Source organism: Montipora capricornis, chromosome 2 (assembly GCF_036669925.1).
Source record: "Montipora capricornis isolate CH-2021 chromosome 2, ASM3666992v2, whole genome shotgun sequence".
Classification (NCBI taxonomy): domain Eukaryota; kingdom Metazoa; phylum Cnidaria; class Anthozoa; order Scleractinia; family Acroporidae; genus Montipora; species Montipora capricornis.
In genome coordinates, this window is record NC_090884.1 from 12,482,449 (window position 1) to 12,492,990 (window position 10,542).

Below are 10,542 nucleotides of genomic sequence, written 5' to 3' on the forward strand. Positions count from 1 at the left end.
TGCAACGAGAACGTCATCTCAATTTCAACCTTTTTAATGTGACAAAGGTGTAGCAGTAGGCATGTCTCGATTGCGCTGGGGACTTTTTGAGCACTTTTTCGAATTTGGAGCTCTATTTTAACTTTCCAGCTCTCTTGAGCACTTTCATGACTTTTAGGCAAAATTTAAGCATTTTGCATTTGCATTTTGGGCAACATTTAAAGCACTTTTTCCAAGTCCATACGGTTCTGTGACGCGGTGGGAGTGCTTTACAAACTATGCTGAAACTGAACGCGACGGTTAAAGAGCTAGACTGAGTCGATCCAGGTTTAGAATTTTTGCCCTTCGGAAAGCATTGGTGTTTTGCATCCGCTATGGTCACCTTTTAGACAATTGAGGGCTAATGCTTTGATAAAGCTTAGAATGATGAAATGATCCCTGCACTTATCACGGACAATTTACTCCGTGGGTAGACACATGAGAAATTCAGGCGGCTTCAACGGGATTCGAACACATGACCCGTGTAATACCGGTCCTCTGGATCAGGTCAATGTGTTAGGCACATTTCAGTACCAGTGAAGGGCTCGATGAATGAATGAAAGAAATGAAAATTTTGTATGTGAGGGTTGTAGACGACTGATGGAGAAGCGATCCTCGCATTTATCAGGACAATGGGCCCTTTGCAGGATAATGATCACATGGTACAAAAACCGCCATACTGGAACGCAAATTGCGCTCTTGGACATCTAAAACAGAGCCAGTTAATCTAAATTTTCTTTGTTTAGATGTCCCAGTGGGCAATTTGCATTCCAGTACGGCGGTTTTTGTACCATGTGATCATTATCCTGCAAAGGGCCATTAAAGTAATTGTCTCTTATTATAGTACACACCTTAAAATAGCCCATTTCCAAGTTGCTGCATGCCTCAGTTTCAAAGTGAGTCCCGGTGCACAACCATTCAAATGGAAATGAGTTGCGTATTCTTATGCAAATCAAACTCATTTCCCTCACAATAGTTGAGCACCAAGACTCACTTCGAAACCGAGACAAACAGCAACTCGGAAATGGCCCATTCAGGTGGCTCCAACGGGATTCGAATATTTATGAACATCTGCTAGGAAATAATTTAAAATCATCACAAACTTTTCAGCTCTGCTTATAAATTTAAGGCACTTTTTCAAAAATTTGAGCACCATTTGAGCACTGTTTTTTGCCATTTTTTAGCTCTTTTTGATGATTTTTCCAACGCAATCGGGACATGCCTATGTGGCAGCTCCTGAGACTCCCCAAAATGACACGGGTCGGAACGTTCTTCATAAAACCTCAAATTTGGCTATGGCGACAGAGCTGAAAAACGACTGCGCATGCGCCAGATAGGGAGCACAAATCGTGCATGAGACGCGAAGTGTCCATTTCGATCGTTTGATCTCGTCTTCTGCCTGTGTCACTTTATAACTCTTGACGGTGTGAATTTTGGAAGTGAGATCGTGGTGATTTAATTTAAGGAGACACATCAGATCTGGGTAATATATTTGTGTGGAATTTTTGGGCCTTGAGATCCAAACCCAGTTAAATTTGTTTGGGAATATGGGCTGCAGAAACTAACCGAGTCTACGGTGAGTGTTCCATATTTGTTTTTGAAGCATGAAGTGTTCACAACGTTTGGTTCAGTTTGCACACTAGGGTATTGCCCATGCAATCTCTACAGTTTTCATCAAAAAGATAATTTGGGCAGGGTTTTCTGAAATCACCTTTACAATCAATCATACATGTATTTACAATGCGTTAATTAAACGTAACATGTTCTAAGAGCATTATTTGAAAGTTGTCAACCTTCTCCTTGAACCAAGGCAGCAGTTCATTTAGAGTGCTGCCACTCTGCAATAGCCACTTAACCTCCTGACTGCCCCCATAAAGGCAGCTGTCTCAAAGAATACACCTTGCCAACTTGTGAAGTTGGAATGAACACAAGTACTGGCCAGAACTACACAGAAAATATTGAAGTTCTTTGTCCCTGTCTCAGGGCATTTCTTCAATGAAAAGGTAAATTGGTTGCAAGACTGGCCTCTGAGATTACACTCAGAAGAAGTTCTAGTTGCACAGTAGTGTGATCAATAACATTGTTTAATTTATTGCCATAGTGAGGCTTGATTACAGAATCATAAATACTTGCCCACCAAAATACCCTGTGCAATCAACTGATACACCCATGTTCGGGAGACTGTTGGCCTGTTAATTAATGGAACATCGATATATTAGGAAAAGAACAATTTGTTAAATAAAAGTACAAAGTCCAGGCCCTGCTTCCTGTTAATCCTAGGATTATTGACAGGGAAATACTGCTTCAAAGTGGCACCCGAGTGACTTAATTGTAGTCTAGCTTCCACAATCGCCAAATAATAATGATCTATCATTATTGTAATAATGCAACACACTTGGTGTCAACATCTATGTCAAAACTTGGAAGATGGTATTTTTCTTTCCCCCTTGACTGGCCATTATTTGCAAATCTATGTTCAACCCAACGTCCAAGGCAAAATTATGGTTAGACTCAAAAAATTTAAGAACATGTGTTAAGGCAAACAGTTAAGGGTCATTGCTTTATGTGTGGTTTATAGTATGTTTATATGGTTAGCTCATCATGTTTTCTTTGTCTTGGTTGTGTAATAAGAATGACTTTTTGTACTAATTTTCACAGCCCCCATAAAACTGATATGTGCAGTCTCCTGTGTCTAGGAAAATAATAATATCATTATGATATTGTAGATTATAGCATTGTAATATGCATCTCATGGACAATAACATTCATTTTCGTTTTTTGTCCTTAGGGAGATGGATCCACCTGGTATTATTTGCGGCAGTTTTGTGAAATATTAGCTCTAAAAGGAGCGAGAAGAAATTCAGCCTTTTTTTCTCAGCAATAAACCACAATAATCTTATTGAGTTCACTTTGTTCATGTTGGTAGTGTGGAACAAAAGACTGGATAAAGTCACTGAGAAATCCAGACAATGCTGTTGAGTTTTAAGCAGTTTCTTTAGTACTCTTCACATTGTCAAACTTTTCAGTTTCTTCTTAGAACTGAATACCAGTCCTTAACCTTTTTTCAGTTATGAACTTTTTGGACCATCACAGAGCTTTAAGATGCCACTTTTTTAAATGTTGTACTTATAAAAAAAAATGGGGACGACATATTCAAGCAAAAACATCACAAATGCATGTTGTTTGCACCTGCACGCAAACTTTGCAAATGCTTTTGATCTGATGAGTTGCCAACCCAGTAATGCTTCAGATACATGTAGTGACGTCGAAACTCAGAACACCTTCAAACACATTCAATGACAAGTTGTCAGAGAAAAAATTAAAATTAAAAACAAACATCTTCTTGAGCATTGGGACCCACATGGAATAGCCCTTGCATATGTGTATTATACTGATGACTGGATTCCATCTACTTAATATACAATCATCTTTTTAGGATAATACCACCTACGCCAGTCAGCAGATAATGCTAGAGTGAACTTCTTGCTATACAGCTGAAAATATTAATTTTGTGGAATGCCCCTTTCAGGGATGTTTCCTAGTTGTCTATGCTCTAAAGATTTTGTTCAAACCCATCAAGTACAATGTAGCATGCATGTGTGAAATGTCTCAAGTTTAGATCAGTTTTGCAATATGCACTGTGTTGTCTGAACTGATCCTTGTAAAATTTTTGTAGTTTCTTGTCAATTGTTAAATATGGAAAAAAGGATTTACTTTCTGAAAGAAAAATAACATTAATGACGTCTCTTGATCAGGTTAGGATCCAATGAATTTTTATTTTAAAAGGCAAGCAAATCAAGGGGCAAATTAATTTTCTCTGAGCTGTTTAATGTCAGTAAGTGGGCTTTCCAGGATGAAGCACTTTTTTGCCTGCTCTCTGTGTATCATACAGTGTATAATCTTTTCACCGATTTATCTCAGTTTCTGTTGGGGCTGGCTTTCATCGCTCTTCTATAAATTTAACAAAAAATGCTGTGTAAAGAGCGAAAGATGTATTTTGCTTTCATGATAATTATAAATTCGTATTAAAATTTGGAGAAACGTGGAGCTCAATTTGCCTGAGTTCTTGCATCTTTGCATACTCCATTTTAATATGGCTTTGAGCATGCTTGCCAAAATATCTTTTGTAAGCGTGTCACCATTCACCACCCGGTCTATAATTCACCAGTTGTCTTCCTTTATTGTTCAGAGTATTATAGAGAGTATCTGGAACGTCATAAGGTTTTTCAATGTCTCTTTACCGACACAGACAAAGAGGCATTGTCCTGTATCACGACCACTCGACGAACTAGTCTCCACCGATAAGTTCGAAGCTCTCACCAATTCCACCGGCCGAACATCGCCAAAACAGGGTTTAAGGGAATTTCTGGTCCTCCCAGAAAACCAAGAACTTGCAAAAACCGTTCGAGAAACTTGCGACAAAAGCCTGTCAAAAAAGTAAGCATTGCAGCGCTCGTTACCTCCATTCACCGTATAGTCACACGAAAGGTGCATTTACCACGCGAAAACAATTTTTACACAATTTGTACACCCCTTCAATTTTTGGAAAAACATCAAAACTCGTCAAAAATTGTGACAAAATCCTTATCTTTCAAACAGCGACCTTATTTTTTTGATTTAATCAACGACTGTCATTTTCCGGTGAACAGATAGTCTTTTTGAATGAGCGCGCCCTTGAGCCTGCGTTTCGTGCCGCGGATCAGTGACTTGCGCAGTCGTTTTTCAGCTCTGTCGGCTATGGCACGGTGTTGCTTTGCAAACACATGGTCAAAAGTGAAAAACGCACGTGCAGGGCGTGCAAAGGTATTGTTTTTACCCACTAAATATGCAAATTGATGACGTTCTCGTTGCCGTCGCCGTTTTTTAAAGGAGCAATGTCATGCTAAATTTACTGTTTTAGGTCAAAATTGGGTAAAAATCTAAATTAGTACTCTAGCTCATTCATTCCTGACAACTCACTGAGACGATACGAAATATAATATGGCACAAAGAGCTAATTAATCGTATTTAACTTTTGGCGACTTTCAGAGGACACCGTCTCCAAACTTGAAGCAGCGGAGTTTGGTTCGAGCTCGGCCGAAATATCCATGCTCTGTGACAAGGTACACTCGCGTGACTTTTCTCCAGCACTGTGACACCAGCCATGTCGGATCGACCTTCGCTAAGCACAAAAAGGCAATTTCTTTTCGTTTTTTACCTCTGTGTGCCCAAAAATGTCTAAGGTGGAGTATAATGCCTTGATTTATGACATAAGTGAGAAAATCGAGGAAACAAACCTAAAATTATTAAAATTCGTGTGCAGAGATCACTTAGGTCGGAATGGCCCTTCGAAACCTATCACAACCGTTCTAGAGTTACTTTTGGAGCTTGAAAACCAAAATCATCTTGGAATCGACCGCCTGGATTTGTTAAAAGAGATACTAACACGCCTAAAGAAGCAGAAGAGATCCCTTCTCAAGATGGTTGATGACTTTGAAGTACGAAGAAAAGGTTGGTTAATAAATTACCACAGGTAGATATGGCACTATCGGCCGGAGCAAATTGTAACATGAATTCATGCGTTAATATAATTTGTCTTAGCATTGTATACCACGTGAAACCAAGACGAAACAATTTTTTCCCAACTTTTAGAACTATGACGATTTGTTTAAATGCATGCCGGAAGACTTCTCGGAAACGAGTACAGTATGGTGTCCGTGGTCCGCGAGAGAAAAGGATAATCTTGAATATCTTACCTGAATCAAAACAGCACGAACTGAAATTTTCCCTAAGATAGCTTTTTCGTTTCTTGCGATAGCATTTAATTGGCAAGTTCCAAACTGAAATATTTCTCTTGTAATTCGAAAAAAGGTGGCAGGAATCGCGAGATTTAAGCCCCATTTATACACGAGCAATTTGTCCTAGCTTGACAAGTCCACTTGTCAAGGAAAACTTGCCGACTGTACACACTAGTTTTCTTTGACAAGTTTTCCTTGACAAGTTTTCCTTGGTAGTGTAAATGAAAAATATGACAAGTTTTCCTTGTCACATTTTCCATGTTGTCCATCTACACGAGCAAATTTCAGACTTGACAATTTTTCCTTGTCAAGGAAAAGCTAGCACGCCAGATTTTCCTTGAAAAGGAAAATTTGTCCACTATTCCCCATCTACACGAGCAATTTTTCCTTGTCAAGGAAAATTGCTCGTGTAAATGGGGCTTTAAGTTCTCTTTCAAGTTGTATCCGTTGCGGACCAAGGACCTCTATGAGGAAATTGTTCATATTTTTTAGAGTCGATAAGATAAAAGTTTGAAACTCTGCAGCAAATTCGTTCCCAACCGCAGAAAATTAGTTTATCTGTTACAGTGCATTTCACAAAATTGCGAAGTTCGTTGTAAATTTCAATAAGTAACTGTCAATCAAATGGCAAACTTTGAATTGAACTTGGAAATTTTGCGCCGAACTTCATGGTAATGTGGCGAAGTAATTTCACCAATGCTCTCAGTTGTTGCTTTGAAATGAGTGCCTTCACCGTGCAAGGAAAGGCAATTCCAAGTTTTGTTCGGTAGAAAATTATTGAAAGCTGGTTAGAATGGAAAGGACCATCTCAAATAGCACAGCAACTGAGACTTCACAAACAAACCATTGCCAAAATTGTTGATATTTTCGTTCCCAGAGGGAATATCGAAGAAATATCACTCGGTCAGCGCGTGCTGAATGATGTGAATAATTATATGGAGTGTTGTAAAACTACCAACCCCAGCATTTACAGCAGTGAAATCCAAAACAACCTCGTAAATTAAAGAATAACGTTCCAATGTTTTCCCGAAAATGTCCCGTCGCGTGCATTCAGCCGCAGCGTAACGCAAGATCTTGGTTTAAGTTCTTTCAAGGGGAACCGGCCAGTCACCGGGGTAGGCCAGGGTCAACCTGGCCTGCAAGCTGGGGTGAGCCCGGCTTGTGGCCAGGCTTTGGCTGGGTTGGCCAGGGGATAAAAAAAAAACTGGGGAAGCTGTGGCCACAGGGCCAGCCTGGCCTGGCCTCGCCGGGGTTGGCCGGGGCCAAAATTGGAAAGGAAAACAAGCGAAAAAACAAATGGTCTGCTTTGCATGGCTGGAAAGGTCATGGATGGCCAGGGGCAAAACTGGCAAGTAAAGCCTTGCAAGGAATTTATTATCAGAAAATTTAAGTTTGGCATGCATTACAACTTATAGCACTCATGGCCAGGCCGCCCGGGGCTGGCCGGGGCCAAAAATTGGTCAAGCTTGCCAAGGAACCTTGGCCAGCCTGGCCAGGCAGACACTACCATGTCAATTTTAATAATAATTTGTAATTAATCAAAGACCGTTCAATTGAGCCCAACAACCCTTACCAAACCTGTTAATATCATGGGCCATATATGGCCCTAGTATGGAGATGATATGCATAACCTATGGGCCAATTGGATTGGTATGGGCTACGCATTCCATATCAAACCCATACTTGGCCGTCTGTCTTCACTTAGTTATTACTCTATTGTCTTAAACTATGGGATTGCTACGTCCTTGGTAGCACTCCATAGATACCCCATATGATCTATCATAGGAATGATATTGCTCAGCCCCATACCAATACCACAAGATTTCTGAGCCCTCACTTTGGGAATGCTATATGTTTGGCAGCACTCCATCCGATTCCCACATTATCCAGGTACACTGGTATATGATATGCATGGGATGCTATGGGAATTGTGTAAAGTCCTGTACAATTCCCATATCATGCTGGCCCATATGATATGGGAATCAATGACATGGTAAACTTCCATACAATCTCCACATTATTGTCTAGGTCATGTATGCTGCATCTGATATGGGAATGAAATCATAAGACTTTTCACGCACTTCCCGTCCTGTCCCATATATTCAGCTTCAATGGGTATTAATTTATGTACAGATCATTATATTTCAGCAACTTCAAAAACTAAAAAGGTTATAATATCCTAGCTTTCCTGTAAAATAATATTCCAGCAAATCAGAGATGTGCTGGAAACTACAAAAATCATTACAGTCAAGCTATTGACAATGACAGTTACTACCATAGCTCATAGGCAAAAAATATAATACAGAGTTCAAAGCAGCAGTAACTAAACATTTTAATTCATGTCAAAATCTGTGGATTGGGTTCTTGTTTTAAAATTAATTACGAAAAAACTGTTGAACATTTTAGATAAACCACAGAACTACATTGTATAACAAGTCTGCAAAGAGAGCCTTAAATACATCAAACCATAAACTGGTTGAGGAGATTGGCTGCTAAGCATTTTGGTCTGCTGTAAAAGGACCTTTCCCTGCCGTCCCATCAAAGATTTTTTTCTCTTTATACTCTGTCATGGCAACTTAAAAAGATACAGTATATACAGTATTCATAGAAGGAAGGTGAACGGGGACCATTTTTTTCCGAAACTCGTTGTACGGTATTAAGACAACAACAGCTCACCACATGGTAGTTTCATCGATTTTTATTTCCATTTTCTTGCAAATTTCTAGGACCAAAACTTCACCTCATATGTTCTCTATATTTACCTATGTGGCACACACAGTGACCCTGGGTTACCTGTGATCAAACAAGGTAATCTGTTGATGATATTGTCACAATCTGTAGAATACATCAGAATAAAAGCTTTCTTTTTCATTTCTCCGTGTACAGAGTGATTTTATCTTCAAAGTTGGGGCCTTTAAAGGACATTGTTTAAGCAAAGTACATTATATTACAAGTAGTGAATTAACTCGAAAAATATCACATTCACATTGTAATGCTTTGAATAAGACCAAACCCGGATATACATGTATTGAAGGTTGAGGTTAAAGCTCATTTTTTCAAGATGAAATCGAATCCTTAAAGGGCACTAATTAAACTTTGATTATTTGTCTCACTGTCACATTCAGTACTATTGCACAAAATTATCAAGAATTCGACTCACTCAAGTGACCCTTAAGTTGAATCATTGAGGGAAGTCTTAAAAGATTCCCATAAATCCTAGTCCACATTGCCCTTTTAGCTGTCAGTTTCCAAAAATCCAGAAAAGCCTGGCAAAGGCTGGCTTAAAAATCTTGGAAGGCCGGAAGGCCAGGCTTTTTGGCCGAACAGTTATGTGACAGTTTAAATGCTTTGAAAACAGGAAAGTTTAAGTATACAGCTGTACTTTAGCATGATAGAATGAGAAGGACTTAAAATAATCATTAACATAGCTCTTTTTATCAGAGACTCTGTACATCTAAGAATAATCATGTGCAAAAGTTTAGTCTCAGGTTTGTCAAATTTAGGAACAGTCAATATAATGTTCATGTTCAAGTGTGAGATAAAATAATGTTTACGCTGTACATTAAAGATAATTGGCTGTTAACCATAACATCATCGTATTTTGCAAGACATCATCAAGGGCATTTTAAAGACTGTTACTTCAAAGACACTTCAATTGAGCTCACAGAGATTTGGTTTAAGGTCACTGGTCGGTATTACAGACAATGTTACACTAAATTGCAGTCAATGTCTGTAATCTTGAGACTTAAACATTTTTGGCCTGGAAATTCACAAAAGCGTGGTCAAGCCTGGCTTGAATCTTAAGGCCTGGAAGGCCAGGCTTTTTTGACCACAGGTTGCCGAGAAAGCTCAGCCTTCGAAGTAACAAGGCCAGGAAGGCCAAGCTTTGTGGCCAGGGTTGCCGAGAAAGCTTGGCTGTGGCCATGCTTGCCGAGCTTTACCAGGCCGCATGTTCCCAGTAAGCCTGGCCAAAAACCCCCAAAAGCCTGGGCTGGCCAGCCTTTGCCAGGCTAGCCGGGTTTTTGGCCGCGGCTCCTGATGCAAGGGATAGAGACAGTCAAATATTTCAAGAAAGGTGAAATGCCCCTATTAGCCCATATTAGCCCATAAAATCGACCTGCTTATACCAGCTTATGTCTCAGTTTAGAGCAATGTACCATAACGCCTCTAGGTAATTGTTTACTGTATAGTTTACGTGCATTTCACGTACCTGTCCATTCATTTCTAGAGGTTACATCAAATATCCTGTGTGTTTTTTTCATTTGATTGTTGATTTTGTTTGAAGAATATCAATTGAAACTTCCTTTTTTTTCAGCTCAGGCAATTGGTGTAATTTCAAGGTTGAACAGAGCAGCTGATTCATTAGTAGGGGGTGAGTCAGAGCTGGATAACCAAAAAAGTAAATTATTTATTCAGGTTCATCAGATCACCACAGTTTGGTAAATTGCGGAAAGTTGAAAAAACTGACCCCCAGTCCATGGACAACCCAAAAATACTATATTGGTCGAAGCAGCATGACAATTAGTGCTAAGCCTAATTAAATGGCCGTGGTCACAGTATTTAAGTCTAGCAGGGTCTTGACCAAGATTTCCTCTTCAGTATCTGAACAGGGAAATTTCTCTTCTGGAGTCTAGAACTGTGTCGTACCAAGACTGGGACCTAACCAGACAGTGACTAAAATGATGGAAAGAAATGAGAGTCCTGAAACTTTTTGTTTGCCATCCAAAAATACACGGCAGCTCTAAAA

The 10,542-nt window shown here is 39.5% G+C and overlaps 2 protein-coding genes across 2 annotated transcripts in view; both read right to left on the reverse strand.

Annotated features, from left to right (window-relative positions):
• The window catches only part of LOC138033552 (trichohyalin-like), a gene marked incomplete at its 5' end in the record, with an annotated part of 11,155 nt that extends 9,682 nt beyond the window's left edge, over positions 1–1,473 (reverse strand). Inside the window, one exon of the mRNA XM_068881330.1 lies at positions 1,435–1,473. Coding sequence (XP_068737431.1) covers positions 1,435–1,473 — 39 coding nt within the window. The remainder of the gene's footprint in view (positions 1–1,434) is intronic.
• Positions 1–10,542, reverse strand: part of LOC138033544 (golgin subfamily A member 6-like protein 6) — a 58,111-nt gene that overhangs the window by 26,263 nt on the left and 21,306 nt on the right. The gene's annotated exons all lie outside the window — the stretch shown is intronic.